The sequence below is a fragment of the Oncorhynchus mykiss genome, chromosome 26 (genome assembly GCF_057628025.1).
Source record: "Oncorhynchus mykiss isolate SJ-2025 chromosome 26, ASM5762802v1, whole genome shotgun sequence".
Lineage (NCBI taxonomy): Eukaryota > Metazoa > Chordata > Actinopteri > Salmoniformes > Salmonidae > Oncorhynchus > Oncorhynchus mykiss.
The window spans coordinates 34,299,246-34,322,881 of NC_143047.1; the positions used below are offsets into that span (position 1 = coordinate 34,299,246).

Sequence of the window (23,636 nt, forward strand, 5' to 3'; positions counted from 1 at the left end):
GATCAGGGCCGAGGCTGGGGGAGGGCTACTCTCCTCTCCCCTCCTCTACTCCAGATAATCCTTTACTGTTCTCTTCTCACCCCCTGGCCGACCGGTCGACCTTCAGGATACTTCATCTGCAGCCACACACACACACGCTGCTACTGCTGCGACTGAGTTTCTCACTCTCTCTGTCTCACACACACAGACACTCACACAGAAAGGGATAGAGAAGAGAGAGAGACAGAGAAATAGCAAGCAGCCCTTGAGAGTAGGGCTTCACACTTTTTATTGAGGCCTGGGGACATGAAGAACTCTACTGGGATGGTAAGATCACTTGTTTACGTCTCTCACTGTCTCTCTCCCTCTCTCTCTCTCGCTCTCTCTCTCCCTCTCGCTCTCTCTATCTCTCTCTCCCTCTCTCTCTCCCTCTCTCTCTCGCTCTCTCTCTCTCTCTCCCTCTCGCTCTCTCTCTCTCTCTCTCTCTCTCCCTCTCTCTCTCTCTCCCATTTTGGCATGTCCCACATCAAGATTTGAACCCACTTTATTTAACCTCTTGACCTGGGAAAACATGATTTATTATGAAGTTCAACACGTGCTCTTCATGACAGAATGTTACAATGAGGTGAAATGAATAGATTGACAGAATGACATGACCCTAAAGGCAGTCTACTCATAGAATGATGACCCATGTGTGTTTGGTGTTATCTTGGCTGTGCCTACAGTAGCAGCTTAGGTATCGGTGTATTGGCGCTAGTGTTTTGGTGATTCAGTGAAATTGTTTGTGATACTGAACATGTGGGCTATACTGTCTCTGCAAGAAGGCTTTGGTAGTGAAAGAAGTACTCAACTTTAGAAATATTTAGTCAATTCAATTGAACATTAGTTGTATGTTTTGTATGAATCATTGCATTATTAGGCTTAAAGCTAGAATCTGCAGTTAATACAATAACAAAACAGAAACTCTGTCTTTGTTTTGGTAAAAAACTGAGGGATAGGGCTGGAGAAATGTAACCACTCTCAAATTCAAAGACAGAGCTATGGATGCAAAGACTGACCATCTATGGTATTAAAATGACAGTTTTAACCATGTTTTAACGCTATACAGTGTGTGTTTACATTTACGTTGTTGACAAACATTGGAGTAAAACAAGCTTATATTTTGGGTTCTGATGGGTTACAACAGTTGAACTAAGCTCATGAAGCATTTATACGTTTTTATAAGTCCAAAAATTGATGTAGCACCTAAAGATTCTTGCTTCAATAGGTATTACAGTTTGATTGGTGTCAACATGTTTCCCTACCATCAAGCATTATGTGCAGTTCAGATATAATAACAAATTCATCTTCATATCTGACATGGTAGTAACTAGATTCCATTAACAGTGTCTCTTATACAGAAAGACGTCTAATCAAATAAGGGACCTAGAGAGGATGTGTTATTTCAGTTGTGATTCATCTCTCTTCTCACAGCCGCTGTAGCCTGCAGAGTGCCCTCAGTCTGGCCAGAGACTGGGATAGACTATTCTGAACATAGACCTTCCATAATAGTCTTATGTATTAGTGTAAATGGCTAGAGGTCATTGGTAGTGGCTGTGTCAAAGCTACTTACTGTATATGGGAGCGTATTCCTGACATAATTCAATTCAAATTGGGACTTGATTTTGCCATAATCAACCTCACAGTCAAATAGTTGGATGGTCAAACTCCTGGATTTAGCCACATGGCTTCATTGTTTTGAACTGATTCTCCTGCCAACAAATACCATTGCAAGATATATGATCACAGTGTACACTGATATTATATGATGCTAATATATTATTGTCCAAATGTGTAGCAGAACCCCACACCAGTCTGATTGAATGGCCCCCTCTGTAGCAGCCATGGCCCCAGAGCAGCTCCTGGGCCCGCAGGTATGCAGTCCTGTAGGGGAAATGAAGGTCGTGCCTGAGGAGGAACGAGGGGAGGAGTCTGACCCCTGTCCTCAGGAAGTGATGGACTGCTATGGCCACTCCCCCTCAATGACTCACAGCCCCAGCACCGACAGGTGGGTCAGGAAACAAACAGACACACAACACACAGAACACACACACACACACACACACACACACACACACACACACACACACACACACACACACACACACACACACAGAAACACCCACAAAGGGAGGCAAGGGAGAGAGTGAAACACAGTGAGGAAGAGAGAGGATAAGAACACATGGTACAAGAAGGAGGGGGGTTAGAGAAGTTGTATGTGAGGTTATTCATAGAAGAATCCTTTAATACGGGGATTTAAATGATGTACAATAACATTCATTGACTCTCTCTTACGTCCTCCTTGTCTGGGTCCCAAATGTCTCCTTATTCCCTATATAGTGCACTACTTTAGACCAGAGCCCTGTGGTGTCAAATAAAGGAAATAGTGTGCCATTAGGGACTCTCAGTTTTGCCCTGTGTTGACTTTGTCTCTCTGTTGTCCTGCAGTCTTAGCAGTGAGGAGCCCTTCTGTCGTATCTGCCACGAGGGAGGGAGTGTCGGGGAGCTGCTCTCCCCCTGTGAGTGTTCAGGGACGCTGGCCATGGTCCACCGAGGCTGCCTGGAACACTGGCTCACTGCCTCCAACAGCAGCCGCTGTGAACTCTGCCACCACCAGTACGCCCTGGAGAGACTGCCCAAGCCACTCACTGAGGTAGGGGAGAAAGAGTAGGGTGAAGTTACCCCTAGACGCTTATCTTGGGTCAGTTTATAATTTTCCCCCACTATTGGTTAAGGTTAGGATTAAGGGAAGGGATGCTGATTCTAGATCTGTCCTTCATGGAAATTTTACTGTGGTGTTAGGTGAGACGGAGACATACGCACTCACATGCATTAAGGCATAGACAAATGCAAGCAAACACACACGCTCAAGCACACATACACTAACAAACGCACACTCATAAGCAACCACACACATTTCCGGGAGAAAGGGTGCACACACCAGAGGAGGCTGGTTGGGGGGAGCTATAGTAGGACGGGCTCATTGTAATTAATGGTTGAACTGCAATTAATCGAACAGAGTCAAATGGGGTACAAAATAGATGTCATAAAAAACACCATAAAACTACAGTAAAATAGTCATCACACACAGTGCATTTGGAAAGTATACAGACAGCTTTCCTTTTCTACATTCATTTTGTTACGTTACAACCTTATTCTAAAATGTATTGAATTATATTTTTCCTTATTAATCTACACACAATACCCCATAATGACAAAGCGAAAACAGTGCAAATGTATATATCTTTTTAAATACCTTATTTACATAAGTATTCAGACACTTTGCTATGAGACTCGAAATTGAGCTCAGGTGCATCCTGTTTCCACTGATCATCCTTGAGATGTTTCTACAACTTGGAGTCCACCTGTGGTAAATTCAATTGATTGGACATGATTAGGAAAGGCACACACCTGTCTATATAAGGTCCCACAGTTGACAGTGCATGTCAGAACAAAAACCAAGCCATGAGGTCGAAGGAATTGTCCATAGAGCTCCAAGACAGGATTGTGTTGTGGCACAGATCTGGGAAAGGGCACCAAAACATTTCTGCAGCGTTGAAGATCCCCCGGAACACAGTGGCATCCATCATTCTTAAATAGAAGAAGTTTGGAACCACCAAGACTCTTCTTAAAGCAGTCCGCCCTGCCAAACTGAGCAATCGGGAAGAAGGGCCTTGGTCAGGGAGGTGACCAAAAACCCGATTGTCACTCTGACAGAGCTCCTCTGTGGAGATGGGAGAACCTTCCAGAACGACAACCATCTCTGCAGCACTCCACCAATCAGGCCTTTATGGAGAGTGGCCAGACGGAAGCCACTCCTCAGTAAAAGACACATGACAGCCCGCTTGGAGTTTGCCAAAAGGCACCTAAAGAACATGAGGAACAAGTTTCTATGGTCTGATGAAACCAAGATTCAAGTCTTTGGCCTGAATACCAAGTGTCACGTCTGGAGGAATCCTGGCACCATCACTACAGTGAAGCATGGTTGTGGCAGCATCATGCTGTGGGGATATTTTTCAGAGGCAGGGACTGGGAGAATTATCAGGATCGAGGGAAAGCTGAACAGAGCAAAGTACAGAGAGATCCTTGATGAAAACCTGTTCCAGAGAGCTCAGGACCTCAGAAGGGGGCGAAGGTTCACCTTCCAACAGGACAACAACCCTAAGCACACAGTCAAGACAAAGCAGGAGTAGCTTCGGGACAAGTCTCTGAATGTCCTTGAGTGGTCCAGCCAGAGCCCGGACTTGAACCCTATCAAACATCTCTGCAGAGACCTGAAAATGGCTGTGCAGCGACGCTGGCAAAGGTGCTTCAACAAAGTAATGAGTAAATGTTCAGAATATTTATGTAAATGTGATATTTTCAGTTTGTTTATTTTATTAATATTAACTTTGCTAAAAATTTGAAAAAACATTTTCTTCTATGTTATTATGGGGTATTATAGTGTGAAGATTGATGAGGGGGAAAAAACAATTGAATACGTTTTAGAATAAGACTGTAAAGTAACAAAATGTGGGAAAAGTACTTTCCGTATGCACTGTACATCAACTATATTATGCAGTCTCAATTTATCAGGATTGAGGTCACTTTCAATTCACTTCCTGAATTGACTCAATTGAAATGGAATTTACCCCAACCCACCTGTCACTTAATTTCAAACCCATTAAGGAATATACAAACTGCTGTCTCAGAGATAGTCTTCATAGAAGAGAAGAAAACAAACATTATTCAGGTTGCAGATAGATATATATATAATGTGTAGAACTGCAACGATTCCCTATACTACAGTCCACATAACCCTATCAATTCTATTCAATACATTTCTATCTGGCCAGTGTGTAACAATTCACCCTCCTGAACAGAGCCCCTAGCTGGATTCACATTTGAGTGTGTGATGTCACTGACTGCTTTTACCAGTAAAGCCACTTAGCCTGAGAAACAGATTAGATGGTGTTTCCTGTCACTAGCTGTAGCTGAGCTGCAGCTGCTCCATAGAGTTTGATAGATGGTTCACTTGGCCCAAACACTGTTTTAGCATGGGCACAGTGATATCAAGGGCTTTCATCATTGTGAAGTAGTCAACTGGGTGGGACTTGCAATGGCTTAAGGAAGGATCCCAGAATTTCATCCAGGTCAGCAGAAGGGGTCAGCCAATGAAATATATTCCTGAGAAAACATTCCGTAATGGCAGGCGACAGTGAATAACCAACCTTGGCTTTAGCCTATACTTCCAGATTATACACACTCCAGCACAGTAAGTGGTGCTATGCACCTTTTCCGTTTATTTAGAAACTGGCAATTCCCTCTCAGAAGTAGAAAAAGAGGGGATTGTCTACTTTAAATGGAGACAGCATTGCCCTCAATGGCACTGCCCATGCTGAAACAGAAGCAGCCATTGCAAAGATATGAGCTTTGTAATGCATCTCTATGAGATTCCTCAGGACAGATTCCTCAGGACATTACGTCGTCTTGTATTAATGGTCTCCTCCCAGCCTATCGCATGTGTGTTGGCCACTGGCACCGGGTAATCTGTTAAGAACCATGTGTTGTATGGAGGGAGCTAATGTACGAGACACACACACACACACACACACACACACACAGAGTAGGAGACAAAACAACAGCTGATCTGACAGATGAATGGAGATACAGCCTGGTCCGTCACCACAGCGTACAATATTCAGTGGTTAACATTTTAAAGTCTCAAATTCTAAAGTGAAATGTGATTTTCGATACTCATCCAAAAGCCAAAAGCCAACACCATCTAGTGTAGATACTGTATTGTACATAACAGTGATTTAGATGGTTCTGTTGTCTGGTCTACCCACTCTAACTTTATGTTCCCTGGCCTCCTCTCTGTGTCAGTGAACGACACATGTGAAGTCATGCGGTGCTTAATGTCATTTTGAATTGAACTGATATTACCGTCATTCTATCCATTCTAATTACAGTACATCCCCCACCTCCCCCGTCCCCTCTCTCCCTCCCTCCCTTCCTCAGTGGCTGGGCTCACCAGCCATGCAGCACCAGAGACGGACGCTCTGCGGTGACGTCATCTGCTTCCTGTTCATCACGCCGCTGGCTAGCCTATCAGGATGGCTGTGTGTGCAGGGTGCCATGGACCTGTATTTCAGTAACAGTATGGAGGCTGTTGGACTCATGGTGCTCACCCTGGCTCTCTTCACCATCTACTGCTTCTGGACTGTGGTGAGTTGTTGGGGCTGTTGTGGGTTGGGGTTACATTGGGATTGTGTATAGCAGTGGAAGCTGGTGGGAGGAGCTATAGGAGGACAGGCTGGAATGGAATAAACGGAACGGTATCAAACACACAGAAACCATGTTTGACTCCGTTCCATTTCTTCCATTCCAGCCATTACAATGAGCCCGTCCTCCTATAGCTCCTTCCACCAGCCTCCACTGGTATATAGTGTAATGGTGGAACAAAGTAAATAGAATTACTAAGAAAGTTAGAGGTAGTTTCACCAATGCTAACTAGCGTTAGCGCAATGACAAAGTCTATGGGAAAAGCTAGCTGATTGTGCTAAAGCTAGCTGATCCCATAGACTTCCATTCATTACTATCTGTCAGAGATGATAGTGTAAACCAAAGCCAGCTGTTATTGGGCAGTTTCCCATTTAAAACCTTTTTAATGTGTACGTGGACGTGTACGTGGACGTTCCCTCTCTCAAGTGAGAATCTTTGAGCATGCTTACCTATGTACGCTCACGTGGAAAGAATGCTTAAGCCCACTTACACAGACAGGAAGCAATGATTAACTGACTTTTTGCGACGTCTTCATTATCCACCATCTTTGCTGTCCGTTTTCTTCAGTTTGGTGCCTAATCAACATGGCCCTGGTTGGGGAAGTAAACAAACACAGCTTGCATAAGTGAAGTCACCTGTGTTTAAATTAAAGGGGAAGTTAATCCATGGTTCTGTTTTTTTAGAACAGCCACTACAAACTTCCCTGACTTAAAGAGAAATGTCACAGTTTTCCCTTGTCATACTCATCATCTCCAGCACCACCCCAACATCAACATGTGTGAAAATGGTGCGTTTCTATGTTTTGTAGTAAAAAATATATAGGAAGATAAACGTTTCCAATGACATCTGTGTGCATCATGTGATTTTAACCAATTATGAGTAGGCATTGCCTACCAATTGGTTGATGTCATTGGAAACACTTATCTTCATCTATCTTTATTAATACAAAACATAGAAATGCTCTGTTTTCACATATGTTGATGTTGGGGTAGTGCTGGAGTGAACATGAAGTTGAATATTTAAAAAACGTCCCTTTAAGCCACTGTCTGGTAAAAATCAACTGCTCTCTTCCACCACCAGGTGTCGCTGCGCTATCACATCCACCTGTTCAGGACATGGAAACAGACAGACCAGAGAGTTAGGCTACAGATCCCCCGACCAGCACGAACCATGCACACACACCACACACTGAGCCTCAGCTTCCTTAGCAAGGACACCAGAAAGGAGACTGTGGTATAGATGGAGTGGAACTGGGTACAGTGTCCACGATACTTTGGCAAGAAGACAGTGATGTAGCCAGAATGGGACGGGGTCTAGTGTCACATTTCTAGTGTCACATTTAACAGGTCCCCAGTGTCCGGTCTGGAGCGTGAAGTCACAAGCTCTGCTGGTTGGCTACTGCACAGCAACCTAGTGGTGCCAAAAGCCCTGGTCTGCCCAAAAAAGCCTATGTCAACCATCACCAGAACGGCCAAACATATATATTTTTACACCCGTTTTGGACTCCAAAAGTTCAATCCCGATGGTGAATTATTTAAAAGTTCGCTACAAATCGAGAAATTGTAATAAATAGTGATCCATTCTGACTGCTACATTTGTCATCACACAGAATCAGGTGCTGACACAGACAAATCAGGGACCATAAAGCTACGAGCAGGCTCTCTCAGGCAGGATGAAAACGACTACATTGACCATGATCCTTCGCTAGTTACTGCCACTTTCACCATGATCCTTAGTGATTCTTTGGCGCCATTCAGCAATATGGTCCGCTTCAAATTGAAATAATTCCATGCGCCATCGGGAGCTTTCATAGGAACACGTGGATGACGTCAGCGCTATCACCATCTACTGGTTTTAATGTCTATGGTTTCCTGGGCAAGGATACTTTGGTGTAGCTGGAGTAGGACTGGTCCCAGTATCCACTGTACGCTCAGCAAGGAGTCAATGACATGAGCAAGGAGACTGTGGTGTAGCTGGATTGAAACCAGGCCAGATCTCACTAAGGATACAGTGGTGTTGCTGTAATGGGACTGGGCCCAGTCCTCATGCTGCTTCAACAAGGATACAAGGTTCTATTAGAATAAGGCCCCGTCTCTACACTTTTAACAAAGACTTGGATCAAGGAGACAGCAATGAAAATGTTCTACCAAGGAACCTTCAGAGGAAGAAACCTTCCTCTGCGGAGAATACTTTTTATATATTTATAGACACCAGCCTTTGAGACTTACTCAGTTGAACCTAACTATTTTCTAAAGACTGTTTTGTAAAAGAGTGATGAGATTAATGACAATGAAATTGATGTCCCACTCCCAATTGATGTTGGGCCCAGAGTTTTTTCCAAACCTGTTCCCAGACTATGAAAAAAAAAAAACTCTTGGACTCTAAGAATGACTAGTTATCGTTCACTAAACACGCTTTGTTACACCTGCAAATAACCACCTTAGTTAGACCTGCAAACATCTTTAAAGGACTATTCACTCAAAAGGTTTGTTAGATATTTGTAGCTATATTCCTCAATGGTGAACACTGTCTAATTTCCTGGTTTCCTGGTTCTAAACAACCAATGTTGTGGGATGTGGCTACGTTTTTACATCAGACTACTTTAAGGTTTGAAAACATCTGACAAACTTTGACTTGAAAGTGTAATGTCCCTTTACGTGACATTTGAAAACAATCTTTCCTGAGGACCACAAAGTCAGAAATGTTGCTTTGACGATCTGTCGTGTTTATACAAATCTTTAGTTCCACTTTATACTGAGTTTGTCACTACAAACACTGTGGCTAATTACTGTTGTAATATCACTACTAGAGTAACTTCAGCATTACTACAGAGGTATAAGAACCATTTTATGTAAAGGGTTATCCATAGTCCTTCCAGGCACAGGCTATACCAAACCACACCAACAATAAACCAAACACTGACATTAGTTAAGGAAAAATCTTTATTGAAATCATAAGTATTTTGGTGCATAAGGACAAACCAACATGGAGTTTCTTCGGACGTCAATTGAACGTTCAGAGGATGTTACAGTTAGTTGTTTTTCTAAATAGAAAGAAAATAAAGTTTCAGAAATAAAATAAGAAACAATATTGCAAAGCCACCAAAGTACCTGTCAAACACAGGAAAAGCATCCTGTCCACATACTTCAGGATGAACATGAAACATGTCCACATTATATGATGGATATATTCAGTGTATAACTCCTCTCTCAGTGGTAAAAAGTGCTGCAGGTTGAAGGGTAAAAACACCAGAAAACATTCATCTTACAGTTAGTTATAGTACTAACATACTGTAATACCATACGAGTGGAACAATCTGTCATTTTCCCAAACAGGATTTTAAACAGTCAGGAGACAAGGCATATTCATACTGTATGACAAATGAAACATATTTTCTTAAAAACTTTGACAATTGAATGATGTGGCATTAAAGACAGTAAGGGGCACATGAATGTCACTCGCAGCAAGCGGGAGGAGAGACGTGTTGGGAACCAGAGTAGCAGGACAAACGCCATGTCGCTGCTTAAAGAATACAAGCCTGGTCCCAGATCTGTCTGTGCTGTTTAGACAAATGACCATAGGAGTTGACTAGACAGCACTAACAGATCTGCAATTTTAAAGGGCTCCTCACTATTTTTCCAGGTACAGGCAACTATACAACCAGCCAAACTCTTGCATTAGTTTAGGAAAAAATCTGCATTGAAATCACACACATTTGTGTAGCAGTGCTCCCAAATCACCATCAAGCTCCCACAGGGCACATAAATAATACCATTGGTGACATGGCCAGTGTCAAATGACACCCACTTCCCTGTGCAGTGCCCACGCTGTGGTTCATGGCAAAGTAACGCACTATGTAGGGGATAGGATGTCATCGTAGCCTTTCCAGTGGTATTCCTGGGAATTCCCGGGTCGGATGCAGCGTTCTCAGGTCAGAATTGTGAAAGGAGGAAGGTGGAGTTACATAACAGAGCAACTCTCGTTTGTTCTCCCCGGAGCCTGGAAAACATACAACACAGTGTCAGTGAAGAGATACACACGCTCAGCCTCTTGACACATGCCTCGTGCAAACACTCAAACATACAATTAGTACAGCAATGATCACTCACACAAACAATTAGACTCATAATGTGTGCGTTGGCCAGCACACAGCAAGCATGGTTCATGCAGGAGTGAGGAACACACAGCAAGCTGAGCAAGCTGTGTCATCACAAGGGAGGAACAGCAGCCATTTGCAATGAGGTGTTGCAGGCCACTTCATTTTGGATGCACCCTAGGCCGTACTTAAGCCCACAGGCTCTGTTCAAAACTAGTGCTTTAAGAACCATTTTGATATTAAAAGAACATTTTGAAATGATTATGGATTACGTATTAGAAATGTGTATGGTGCCATTCAGTCATTGGAATAGGCTGATAGACGCCAAGCAGAGAGTTTCCAACCATGTCATTTTGTTTGGCTTCTGATCATTTTAGTGCCATTTTTTAAGATAATTTTGCCATCATCATCATCAGCAGCTTTGTTCAAAATACCTGGAATGTCTTCATTACCCAATCCTGAAACTGTGTGAAAGAGCCAGACCTTGTGTGTAGTACATTTGTGAAGATCATTGCAATCAGGAACTCACACGTATTGATTGGATTTCTGGATGAATGGGAAATGAGTTGGAACCTCCAGTACCTGCATTTGTGTCTAAAATAAATGGCTATTTAAGAATGTTGGACCCCACAAAAGCCATAACAAGTGTCCTATATAGGGAATAGAATGCCATATGGGACTTACTATGGCACCCTACAGGTTAGGTTATGGAGCATTAAGAGCTGTAGTAGGGATTAGACAAACAGGGGCTTCGACCCAAATGGCACCCTCATCTTTATAGTGCACTATATAGGGAATAGGGGGCGATTTGAGACACATCCAGGGAGTCAACAGCCACGCTGTAGGCAGTCACCTCACCTCCATCGGTCTGTGTCATGAGACAGGCTGTTCACAACACCAGACAGCCTTTCCTTTTCCTTCTCTTGGGCTTTTCCATCAAGGGGAATGGAGATCAAAAACACAGTACTGATCAGTTTCCCCTGGGTACAGGCCTGGGTACAGCATTTACCTGTCTGCTGAGGAGCAGCGTGTTTACAGGTTTTCTGAGGGAGGGAGGGAGGTAGGTAGGTAGGTATGTATGTATGCATGCGTAGACAGATCAGTGTGGATTTACACATCTCCTGAGCAGTGTGTGTGTTTACCTGTCTCCTGAGGTAGTGAACATCACTCCCTTCCATAAACTCTTCATCAACCTCCACATCAGAGTCTTCCTCTCCTCTCTCCTGCACACGCAGCTCTGCGGTCTCCTAGTGATGATAGACAATGAATATCAAACATCCGCTCACAGCTGATCTGATTGGAGTAGGGTGAGGTTTCCCCCTAGACGCTGATTTTGAGTCAGTTTTCCACTTCCCCCACTATGTAAAAGGCTGAGAGGTTTGATACATATGGCCCCAGATCCATCTACGCAGCACAGCTGAAATGCAACAGACATCTCTGCGAGCTTAGGAGCTTAAAGATCTTTGCAAGATGGCTATTAGAGAAGTGCACGAGGATAGAAATCAAATTAACTATAGTCACCCGTGTACAAGGATATGAATGAAATGAACTTGATTTCCCCTGGTGCACAAAAATATAGAAATGTATTAAGTAGATTGGGCCAGTAGACTGGGTCGTGGTGGCCAGTAAGTATGGGTCACCTCTTCATCTGGGTTCAGTAGGGTGACAATCACGTTGTTGACCGGACCCCAGTTCCTCTGGTTCTTCATGACCAGGTCACCTGGAGAGGCCTCTACGCCTGCCTCCGAACCCCAGATCTGACACACACAATCACAGTCCCACACGGTCAGCTGGCAACAATGCATGTTTTAAATGTTATTTCAGTTTTGGAGATGAGGACCATTGTATATGGAGGCCTGATTAGTTTCCCCCAATACGTACATGCGTATATGTGTGTATTAGGTGCATGCGTGTACTCACAGTGAGGGTGTTGCCCCCAGCCAGTATGTAGGAAGGGGGGATCTGGAAGAACAGTTCAGGAGAGTCCAGGTGACTTCTCCTCACCACCCAGCCCCCTAGTGGCTGCTCCTGGAACAGCAGAAAAAAAACAGCCAGGTCTTATTCATTAGGCATGTCCAATAAGGACTGCTTGTTCTGTTACAAAACATTTACAACGGTGAGCCCGAATGAATACAACCCAGTTGAAATTCAGATTGGGGACAGCGGCACGTTCAGCTGGGCGTACTGGAGCAAAATGTTTTGCAATGGAAAACAATGGTCTCTTTTCTAAATTGGACAAGTTCAAGTAGCACTTCCGGTTTAAAAACGCTTCGCCCTACTGAACACAACCCAGATCTTTCACACAGTTTCAGAGACTGGAATCCTTGTCAGGATACATTTGCATTGCAATAACACAAAACACAGGTTCGTAAACACAAAACACAGGTTCGTAAACACAAAACACTGGACTTAAAGAGACTCAATGACACCCTATCCCTCATCTAGTACTCTACTGGTTAACCAGTGGCCTGGGTGACTTTAGAGACTACTTGTTAACCAGTGGCCTGGGTGACTTTAGACTCAAAGTAGGACACTAAGGAGAGACGTAGAGCTTCAGATTCACTCAACACTTGATTGGTTGAAGCCAGGCGGTAGGTACTTCAAGATTGAATCCTTATTAATGGTCAAACTGCCTTGTCCTTTTGTGATATTACAACAAAGAAATTACAAACACTTATTTCCATCTCTGACATCATCGCACTGCACGATAGAAGAGCACAATATGTACTGCATTTCATAACCATGCTGCACGATAGTAGAGCACAATATGTACTGCATTTCATAACCATGCTGCACGATAGAAGAGCACAATATGTACTGCATTTCATAACCATGCTGCACGATAGAAGAGCACAATATGTACTGCATTTCATAACCATGCTGCACGATAGTAGAGCACAATATGTACTGCATTTCATAACCATGCTGCACGATAGTAGAGCACAATATGTACTGCATTTCATAACCATGCTGCACGATAGTAGAGCACAATATGTACTGCATTTCATAACCATGCTGCACGATAGTAGAGCACAATATGTACTGCATTTCATAACCATGCTGCACGATAGAAGAACACAATATGTACTGCATTTCATAACCATGCTGCACGATAGAAGAGCACAATATGTACTGCATTTCATAACCATGCTGCACGATAGAGCACAATATGTACTGCATTTCATAACCATGCTGCACGATAGAACACAATATGTACTGCATTTCATAACCATGCTGCACGATAGTAGAGCACAATATGTACTGCATTTCATAACCATGCTGCACGATAGTAGAGCACAATATGTACTGCATTTCATAACCATGCTGCACGATAGTAGAGCACAATATGTACTGCATTTCATAACCATGCTGCACGATAGAGCACAATATGTACTGCATTTCATAACCATGCTGCACGATAGAAGAGCACAATATGTACTGCATTTCATAACCATGCTGCACGATAGAAGAGCACAATATGTACTGCATTTCATAACCATGCTGCACGATAGAAGAACACAATATGTACTGCATTTCATAACCATGCTGCACGATAGTAGAGCACAATATGTACTGCATTTCATAACCATGCTGCACGATGGAACACAATATGTACTGCATTTCATAACCATGCTGCACGATAGTAGAGCACAATATGTACTGCATTTCATAACCATGCTGCACGATAGTAGAGCACAATATGTACTGCATTTCATAACCATGCTGCACGATAGTAGAGCACAATATGTACTGCATTTCATAACCATGCTGCACGACGCTCCTCAGCTCAGCAACAACAATAACAATGCTGGTGGGGCAGCCAGTGGCACCATTTCCCCCTACTGCGGATTCCATCTTTAATTGGTCAGAGTGGGTGGTAAGTTCACACTCTCCTAATTGGTCAGAGTGGGTGGTAAGTTCACAGACTCTCCTAATTGGTCAGAGTGGGTGGTAAGTTCACAGACTCTCCTAATTGGTCAGAGTGGGTGGTAAGTTCACAGACTCTCCTAATTGGTCAGAGTGGGTGGTAAGTTCACAGACTCTCCTAATTGGTCAGAGTGGGTGGTAAGTTCACAGACTCTCCTAATTGGTCAGAGTGGGTGGTAAGTTCACAGACTCTCCTAATTGGTCAGAGTGGGTGGTAAGTTCACAGACTCTCCTAATTGGTCAGAGCAAGGCAGTAGGTAGGTACCTTCTCAGAGTTGTTCTTCAGTGTGACGTAGTTCCCCTTCAGGTCTATCTCCGACACCATCATGTGACTGTGGGCCTTGGCGTGCTGCGAGACCTTGTAGGCTGGCGAGGACCCCGTGCCACCTTCATTCTTGCGTTTCTTCCCGCGGACAACTCGGCGGGCGCCGTGTGCCTGCGTGCGTGCCACGGCCCCATGCTGGGAGGGGCTCGGGGAGAGGTGGAGTCTGGAAACACAGAACGTCAGGGAGATGTTTGGGAAACCCTGGTTTCTCTGTTTTATCTACTGTGCTCCATCTTTGCTGCCATCTAGTGACTTGTTTTATGTATGACTCCCTTGTTCTCACTAACTGTACCCTCCCCTATTCAAGACCACGACTACTTTGTCTTTTCTAATACTTCTAACCTTAACATGCATTTTGGATAATATATCTACATCACAATTTTGAATATATATATTTCCTACTGCCGTGTGGCTCAGATGGTAGCGCATGGCACATGCAACACCAGGGTTGTGGGTTCGATTCCCACAGAGGACCAGTATGAACAAATATGAAAATGTAAGCACTCACTACTGTAAGTCACTCTGGATAAGAGCTCTGCTAAATTAATAAACTGGAAATACCGTTTACCATGTTGTGTCCACCAATGACTATTCTGTAACCACTTCCTCTTCAAATTAGGGTTAAGTAGAATATGGTTTGTTTAAAACATTGTTACTCCCTGATGAAGGCCAGTTTAAATAAAGGCTTTTTAACTAATTACATGAAGAGTGTCTTGGTCCTCTTAGTTTTTTATGTTTGGTGAAAGGACCTTGTGTGTGTGTGCCAGACCTGGGTTGAAATTAAGGTTGCCCCAAAGATTTGAATAATTCAGAATAGATTTGCTTTACTCAGAGTTGATTTACTAGAATTCACCATTTCAAAACGTATTTAAACCAGGTCTGAGGTGTACGTACCTCTGCTCCTCTCCCTCCAGCATCTTGCGGTAGGCGTTGATCTCCATGTCCAAGGCCAGCTTGACATCCAGCAGCTGCTCGTAGTCCTCCAGCTGGCTCTGCATCTGGGCCCGCATGGCCGACATCTCCTCGTCCTTGTGGCTCAGTCGCTGCTGCCACACCTCGCGCTCCCGGTCCAGGGTCCGCTCCAGCTCCCGCACACGCCCCTCTAAGGCCCCGTTCTGAGGGGAGGAGACAGTGAGGGTTGTGAGAAAGTCATCCACACAGACAACTTTCAGACTCCCTAACACCAGTCAACATACAATCATGGCCAAAAGTTTAAAGAACGACACCATTATTAATTTACAAAGTTTGCTGCTTCAGTGTCTTTAGATATTTCTGTCAGATGTTACTATGGAATAATGAAATGCTTGTAATTATATTTCAGAAGGGTCAAAGGCTTTTATTGACAATTACATTAAGTTGATGCAAAGAGTCAATATTTGCAGTGTTGACCCTTCTCTTTCAAGACCTCTGCAATCAGCCCTGGCATGCTGTCAATTAACTTCTGGGCCACATCCTGACTGTTGGCAGCACATTCTTGCATAATCAATGCCTGGAGTTTGTCAGAATGTGTGGGTTTTTGTTTGTCCACCCGCCTCTTGAGGATTGACCACAAGTTTTCAATGGGATTAATGTCTGGGCAGTTTCCTGGCCATGGACCCAAAATATCGATGTTTTTGTTCCCCGAGCCACTTAGTTATCACTTTTGCCTTATGGCAAGGTGCTCCTTCATGCAGGAAAAGGCATTGTTCGTCACCAAACTGTTCCTGGATGGTTGGGAGAAGTTTCTCTCGGAGGATGTGTTGATAGCAATCTTTATTCATGCCTGTGTTCTTAGGCAAAATTGTGAGTGAGCCAACTCCCTTGGCTGAGAAGCAACCCCACACATGAACGGTCTCAGGATGCTTTACTGTTGGCATGACACAGGACCGATGGTAGAGCTCACCTGGTCTTCTCCAGACAAGCTTTTTTACGGATGCCCCAAACAATCGTAAAGGGGATTCATCAGAGAAAATGACTTTACCCCAGTCCTCAGCAGTCCAACCCCTGTACCTTTTGCAGAATATCAGTCTGTCCCTGATGTTTTTCCTGGAGAGAAGTGGCTTCTTTGCTTGAGGACTTTCTTAGGTGCCCTGAAGCCTTCTTCACAACAATTCAACCGCTCTCCTTGAAGTTCTTGAAGATCCGATAAATGGTCAATTTAGGTGCAATCTTACTGGCAGCAATATCCTTGCATGTGAAGCCCTTTTTGTGCAAAGCAATGATGACGACACGTGTTTCCTTGCAGGTAACCATGGTTGACAGAGGAAGAATAATGATTCCAAGCACCACCCTCCTTTTGAAGCTTCCAGTCTGTTATTCAAAGTCAATCAGCATGACAGAGTGATCTCCAACCTTGTCAACACTCACACCTGTGTTAACGAGAGAATCACTGACATGATGTTAGCTGGTCCTTTTGTGGCAGGGCTGAAATGCAGTGGAAATGTTTTTGGGGGATTCAGTTAATTTGCATGGCAATGCGGGACTTTGCAATTCATCTAATCACTCTTCATAACATTCTGGAGTATACGCAAATTGCCGTCATACAAACTGAGGCAGCAGATTTTGTGAAAATTAATATTTGTGTCATTCTCAAAACTTTTGGCCACGACTGTACATAGTGATCTCTAGTCTGTTGTTTTTCAGTCTGAAACCAGTCAAATGTTCCTATACTATAATAAAGCCCTAGCAGCAGCCTGGTAGGTACCGGTTTCTGGAATGTCACTCAGACACACCGCCGGGGTGAAGTGTTCCCTAGCTACAGATCTAGGATCAGCTTCACTTCCCCATTCTTAAGCATAACCATAGTGGGGGAAATGCAAAACTGACCCAAGATCAGCATCTATGGGCAACCTTAGCCCTACACACATACAGCAAGTACCTGTTTTTGGAAGTGATTGAGTTGTGAGGAGAGGGTCTCGATGCGGAGCTTGGTGGCAGACAGCTCCTCTCTGGTGGACGAGGCAAAGTCACTACTCTTCAGCGCCGTCTGATGGGCGTTCTCCAGCTGTCAAAACACACACCCATGTTACATACACACCAAAGGAAAAGCAATGTGTTAATGTCATATGTTTTGACATGAGACTGAGCTACATTATATGTTTACCATAAGCCACAAATTTGAAGAAAAAAAAAGAAGAAAAACATTTGGATTTACAGCAATGTTTCTAAATAACTTCATCATATGAGTGGAGGTACCTAACATACCAGAGTCAACTGCATACATGTTGAATACTTGAGGTGAACTTGATTTGACCAGTACATATGGTGGACTGGGTTTGCACTTTTGGGACAAGTCGGTTGGTTCCATTTTACAGAGCAAGCCAAATAAGGTGTACCTCAAGTGTTTGCTATTGGCTACAATATGAGGACACTTCTACCGAACACGGGCTGGACCGGTGAGAATACCTTGATCAGCTGGACAAAGCTCTCCCTAATCTGCACTGGCATCTTTCTCACTCCTCTTTTCCCTTCCGTCATCATGCACTCCTGCTCTAACAGTGTGCACGACACACACAGCGACTCCCTGACACACAGCTCTCTCTGAGAGAAACACATACAGTTATACACCAGCAACACACACACAGCGACTCCCTGACACACAGCTCTCTCTGAGAGAAACACACAGTTATACACCAGCAACACACACACAGCGACTCCCTGACACACAGCTCTCTCTGAGAGAAACACATACAGTTATACACCAGCAACACACACACAGCGACTCCCTGACACACAGCTCTCTCTGAGAGAAACACATACAGTTATACACCAGCAACACACACACAGTGCCAGTCAAAAGTTTGGACACCTATTCATTCAAGGGTTTTTCTTTATTTTTGACTGTTTTCTACATTGTAGAATAACAGTAAAGACATCAAAATAATGAAACACATATGGAAGCATTTAGTAACCAAAGAAAAGTGTTAAATCAAAATGTATTTGATATTCTTCAAAGTAGCCACCCGATGGCTTGATGACAGCTTTGCACACTCTTGGCATTCTCTCAACCAGCTTCTTTTTTTTTTTTAACTAGGCAAGTCAGTTAAGAACAAATTCTTATTAACAATGACGGTCTACTTGTAAAGCCCCCCGGCCAGACCCTTCCCTAACCCAGACAACGCTGGGCCAATTGTGCACCGCCCTATGGGTCTCCCGATTACGGCTGGTTGTGATACAGCCCGGGATCGAACCCAGGTCTGTAGTGATTCCTCTAGCACAACGATGTAATGCTTTAGACTGCTGCGCCACTCAGGACCAGCTTCATGAGGTAGTCACCAGGAATGCATTTCAATTAACAGGTGTGCCTTGTTAAAAGTTCAAAAGTGGAATTTATTTCCTTCTTCATGCGTTTGAGCCAATCAGTTGTGTTGTGACAAGATAGGGTTGGTATACAGAAGATAGACCTATTTGGTAAGACCATATTATGGCAAGAACAGCTCAAATAACCAAAGAGAAATGTCCATCATTACTTTAAGACATCAGTCAATGAGGAAAATTGAAAGAACTTTGAAAGTTTCTTCAAGTGCCGTCGCAAGAGCCATCAAGCGCTTTGATGAAACTGGCTCTCATGGGGACCGCCACAGGAATGGAAGACCCAGAGTTACCTCTGCTGTGGTATGATGAAACTGGCTCTCATGAGGACCGCCACAGGAAATACTTACCTCTGCTGTGGTATGATGAAACTGGCTCTCATGAGGACCGCCACAGGAAAGGAAGACCCAGAGTTACCTCTACTGCAGAGGATGTCCATTAGAGTTACCAGCCTCAAATTACAGTCCAATGCTTCACAGAGTTTAAGAAACAGACACATCTCAACATCAACTGTTCAGAGGAGACTGCATGAATCAGGCCTTCAAGGTCAAATTGCTGCAAAGAAACCACGACTAAAGGACACCAATAATAAGAAGAGACTTGCTCGGGCCAAGAAACAGGAGCAATGGACATTAGACCGGTGGAAATCTGTCCTTTGGTCTGAGGAGTCCAAATTTGAGATTTTGGGTTCCAACCGCCGCAGAGTAGGTGAGCTGATGATTTCTGCATGTGTGGTTCCTACCGTAAAGCATGGAGGAGGAGGTGTGATGGTGCTTTTCTGGTGACACTGCAATTTATTTTGAATTCAAGGCACACTTAACCAGCATGGCTATTACAGCATTCTGCAGCGATACGCCATCCCATCTGGTTTGCGCTTAGTGGGACTATCATTTGTTTTTCAACAGGACAATGACCCAACACACTTCCAGACTGTGTAAGAGCTATTTGACCAAGAAGGAGAGTGATGGTGTGCTGCATCAGGTGACCTGGCCTCCACAATTCCCCAATCAAATTGAGATGGTTTGGGATGAGTTGGACTGCAGAGTGAAGGAAAAGTAGCCAACAAGTGCTCAGTATGTGGGATCTCCTTCAAGACTGTTGGAAAAGTATTCTAGGTGAAGCTGGTTGAGAGAATGCCAAGAGTGTGCAAATCTGTCATCAAGCCAAAGGGTGGCTACTTTGAAAAATATCAAATATATTTTGATTTGTTTAACACTTTTCTGGTTTCTACATAACTCCATGTGTGTTATTTCATAGTGTTGATGTCTTCACTATTATCCTACAATGTAGAAAATAGTACAAATAAAGAGAAACTTTTGACTGGTACTGTACATACACACAAACCTCAACATAATCCAAAATACACTGTGTCTGTAAAATGTACATAGGTTCAGAACTTTGTTAAACATCACAGCATAGTTGAAAAACATATGGCTTATAGAAATCAAAACTGAATGGTCTTCAGATAGATGGGATGGGTTGAGGATTGCTGGGTGGGACTAAAACGATCTGCCCTTGAGCAAAGCACTTAACCCAAAAACAATACGCTGGAAGTAGAAGCCTAGCTGTTGTTGTCCATTAGTTTACTCCAGTTAGGGGAGGTGGGGCTAGGGGAAAGTATATATTTAAAAAATAAAAAGAGACAGGGAGGCAGAGAGGGAGGGAGAGTGAGAGAGTGTGTACCTTGGCATTGAAATTCTTCTCCAGATCCTCTTTATACTGCTGGATTTGTCCGTCGTGCTCCTGCCGTAGCTGCTGCATGGCCTCAGCCAACTTACTCTCAAATTCTTTCTGTCTCCCAGAATCCACCTCCACCAGGCGACTCTCATGTCTGCTCCGGATCTCCCTGACCTCCTACACACATGCGTGCGTGCGCACACACACACAGACATGAACAGACACACACGTCTACCGCGGGAAGACGACATGGGTCACATTCCATTCGAACCCCTAGTCCTCTCCCAGACCCTATTCCCCCCACCACGACCCCTTCTACTCAACATGGACGAAACGACATGGGCCACATTCCATTCAAACCCCTAGTCCTCTCCCAGACCCTATTCCTCCCACCACCACCCCTTCTACTCAACATGGAGGAAACGACATGGGCCACATTCCATTTCAATCCCCAGCTCTTAACCATTTCTTCTCACCCTCCTACCCCTAGCCACTTCATTAACCCCTTCCCTCCTGCATGCTGTGGATACCCCACACCTCCTAGAAAGACAGGCAGAGACAACATTGAGTTTGATATCTTACTATTATTAGTATTTGTAAATAGTTACCCACTTCAACAACCAATCAATCTGACTTCTGTGTCGCTTCTGTGGTAATAGTGGGCCACATGTGAGGTCTTTCTTATGCAGCAGATACTGCAGTGTGTGTGTCCGGTTTCAAGTGTGTGTGTGTCCGGTTTCAAGTGTGTGTGCGTGTCCGGTTTCAAGTGTGTGTGTGTGTCCGGTTTCAAGTGTGTGTGTGTGTGTGTGTCCGGTTTCAAGTGTGTGTGCGTGTCCGGTTTCAAGTGTGTGTGTGTGTCCGGTTTCAAGTGTGTGTGCGTGTCCGGTTTCAAGCGTGTGTGTGTGTGTCCGGTTTCAAGTGTGTGTGTGTGTGTGTGTGTGTGTCCGGTTTCAAGTGTGTGTGCGTGTCCGGTTTCAAGTGTGTGTGCGTGTCCGGTTTCAAGTGTGTGTGCGTGTCCGGTTTCAAGTGTGTGTGCGTGTCCGGTTTCAAGTGTGTGTGCGTGTCCGGTTTCAAGTGTGTTTGCGTGTCCGGTTTCAAGTGTGTGTGCGTGTCCGGTTTCAAGTGTGTGTGTGTGTCCGGTTTCAAGTGTGTGTGTGTCCGGTTTCAAGTGTGTGTGTGTGTCCGGTTTCAAGTGTGTGTGTGTGTGTTACCTGTTCGCCAATGTGTCTCTGGAACTCCAGCTGTTCCCGTAGCGTCTGCACCTGGTTCTCCAGGTCCACCCTCCTCAACATCTCAGAGTTCAGCTGGGTCTTAGTCTCCGCCAGCGCACACTCCAACTGAGACAAGGAGTCAAAGAGATCACCTTTTGCATTCGAGGACTTAACATTTAGCCAAAACAAAGCAACTCCCCTCATAAATTACATAACAGCATAACAGCCCATAAGTGTCTTCTCAGTAGATGCTCGCAAGCTAATGTTAGCCACCCTACACTAGTACCAACTTAAACCTATGGCTAACCAAACTAGTTAGCTTTAGACGATTTTTAAAAAATTATAACATGAGAATCAAAAGGTTGAATCAGCGCATCTCTAGGCAGAATATACTTTTTTTGTCTGATGCTGTTTAATGCCTTTTGCATTGTCAACCACTCCTTCTCAGAGCTGCGTTCACAGCCGACACAGAACCTGATGCATAACACTGTCAAAATGCTGCAAAAACATCTGTATGTGGTGTTGGTTTAATTGTATTTAACTTTAAACAAAACATTAAATTAACCTCACTAGAAGGCCTATAGATGGCAGTCTAGTCCTTACATTGGCCACCTGGGCCTGTAGGTCAGTGACGTCATCCGCCTGTCTTCTGTTATCTGCCAGTTGATTGGCCAGCTCTGCATCTTTAGAGTTGAGGACCGCCTCCAAGTTCCTCCACTGACCCATGGCCATGTTACACTCTGCTTCCTTCTTCTGGTTCCTGGTAGGATGAAAAAGAGAGGACAGGTGGTTACTATGGTTCCTGGAAGGAGGATAGATGAGAGAAGACAGGTGGTTACCATGGTTCCTGGAAGGAGGAGAGCAGAGAGAAGACAGGTGGTTACTATGGTTCCTAGAAGGAGGAGAGATGAGAGAAGACAGGTGGTTACCATGGTTTCTGGAAGGAGGAGGGCAGAGAGAAGACAGGTGGTTACTATGGTTTCTGGAAGGTGGAGAGCAGAGAGAAGACAGGTGGTTACTCTGGTTCCAGGAAGGAGGAGAGATGAGAGAAGACAGGTGGTTACTATGGTTTCTGGAAGGAGGAGAGCAGAGAGAAGACAGGTGGTTACTCTGGTTCCAGGAAGGAGGAGAGCAGAGAGAAGACAGGTGGTTACTATGGTTCCTAGAAGGAGGAGAGATGAGAGAAGACAGGTGGTTACCATGGTTTCTGGAAGGAGGAGGTCAGAGAGAAGACAGGTGGTTACTATGGTTTCTGGAAGGAGGAGAGCAGAGAGAAGACAGGTGGTTACTCTGGTTCCAGGAAGGAGGAGAGATGATAGAAGACAGGTGGTTACCATGGTTTCTGGAAGGAGGAGGTCAGAGAGAAGACAGGTGGTTACTATGGTTTCTGGAAGGAGGAGAGCAGAGAGAAGACAGGTGGTTACTCTGGTTCCAGGAAGGAGGAGAGATGAGAGAAGACAGGTGGTTACCATGGTTTCTGGAAGGAGGAGGTCAGAGAGAAGACAGGTGGTTACTATGTTTTCTGGAAGGAGGAGAGCAGAGAGAAGACAGGTGGTTACTCTGGTTCCAGGAAGGAGGCAAAAGTGATAGAAAGAAGTGAGAGGTCAATGAGGTTAGTATGATTCCTGGAAGGAGTGAAGAGATGACAAGAGATGAGAAGATATGGCTTCCATTGTTCCTGGTGGGAGGAAAAAGAGATCACATTTAAATTTGAGTAATTTAGCAGAGGCTCTTATCCAGAGTGACTTACAGGAGCATTTTGGGTTAAGTGCTTTGCTCAAGGGCAGATCGACAAATGTTTTATTTAGTCAGCTCAGGATAAGAACTG

At 44.3% G+C, this 23,636-nt stretch overlaps 2 protein-coding genes across 3 annotated transcripts in view; one reads left to right on the top strand and one right to left on the bottom strand.

Moving 5' to 3' along the window:
* Window positions 1-9,209, top strand: LOC110506077 (E3 ubiquitin-protein ligase MARCHF3). Its single transcript, XM_036963799.2, has 5 exons — window positions 1-306; window positions 1,817-2,026; window positions 2,467-2,671; window positions 6,019-6,225; window positions 7,363-9,209. The coding sequence occupies exons 2-5, from the start codon at window positions 1,842-1,844 to the stop codon at window positions 7,519-7,521; spliced, it is 756 nt and encodes a 251-aa protein (XP_036819694.2). The 5' UTR covers window positions 1-306; window positions 1,817-1,841; the 3' UTR covers window positions 7,522-9,209.
* Window positions 9,207-23,636, bottom strand: part of LOC110506858 (lamin-B3) — a 21,607-nt gene continuing 7,177 nt past the window's right edge. Inside the window, exons 2-12 of one of the 2 annotated variants that reach the window (XM_090222837.1) lie at window positions 22,412-22,568; window positions 21,809-21,934; window positions 20,604-20,774; window positions 17,488-17,613; window positions 15,525-15,745; window positions 14,571-14,793; window positions 12,299-12,406; window positions 12,019-12,135; window positions 11,521-11,625; window positions 11,237-11,306; window positions 9,207-10,281 (exon numbers count right to left, since the gene is read on the bottom strand). In XM_090222837.1, coding sequence (XP_090078963.1) covers window positions 11,268-11,306; window positions 11,521-11,625; window positions 12,019-12,135; window positions 12,299-12,406; window positions 14,571-14,793; window positions 15,525-15,745; window positions 17,488-17,613; window positions 20,604-20,774; window positions 21,809-21,934; window positions 22,412-22,568 — 1,393 coding nt within the window. In that variant the 3' untranslated portion in view covers window positions 9,207-10,281; window positions 11,237-11,267. The remainder of the gene's footprint in view (window positions 10,282-11,236; window positions 11,307-11,520; window positions 11,626-12,018; window positions 12,136-12,298; window positions 12,407-14,570; window positions 14,794-15,524; window positions 15,746-17,487; window positions 17,614-20,603; window positions 20,775-21,808; window positions 21,935-22,411; window positions 22,569-23,636) is intronic. The other variant, XM_090222836.1, reaches the window with a different exon arrangement.

Coding starts and splice junctions, on each gene's coding strand:
- LOC110506077 (XM_036963799.2), top strand. CDS start 1,842: ATGGCCCCCTCTGTAGCAGCCATGGCCCCAGAGCAGCTCCTGGGCCCG. Junction 2,672..6,018: donor TGCCCAAGCCACTCACTGAG/GTAGGGGAGAAA, acceptor TCCCTTCCTCAG/TGGCTGGGCTCACCAGCCAT. Junction 6,226..7,362: donor TCTACTGCTTCTGGACTGTG/GTGAGTTGTTGG, acceptor TTCCACCACCAG/GTGTCGCTGCGCTATCACAT.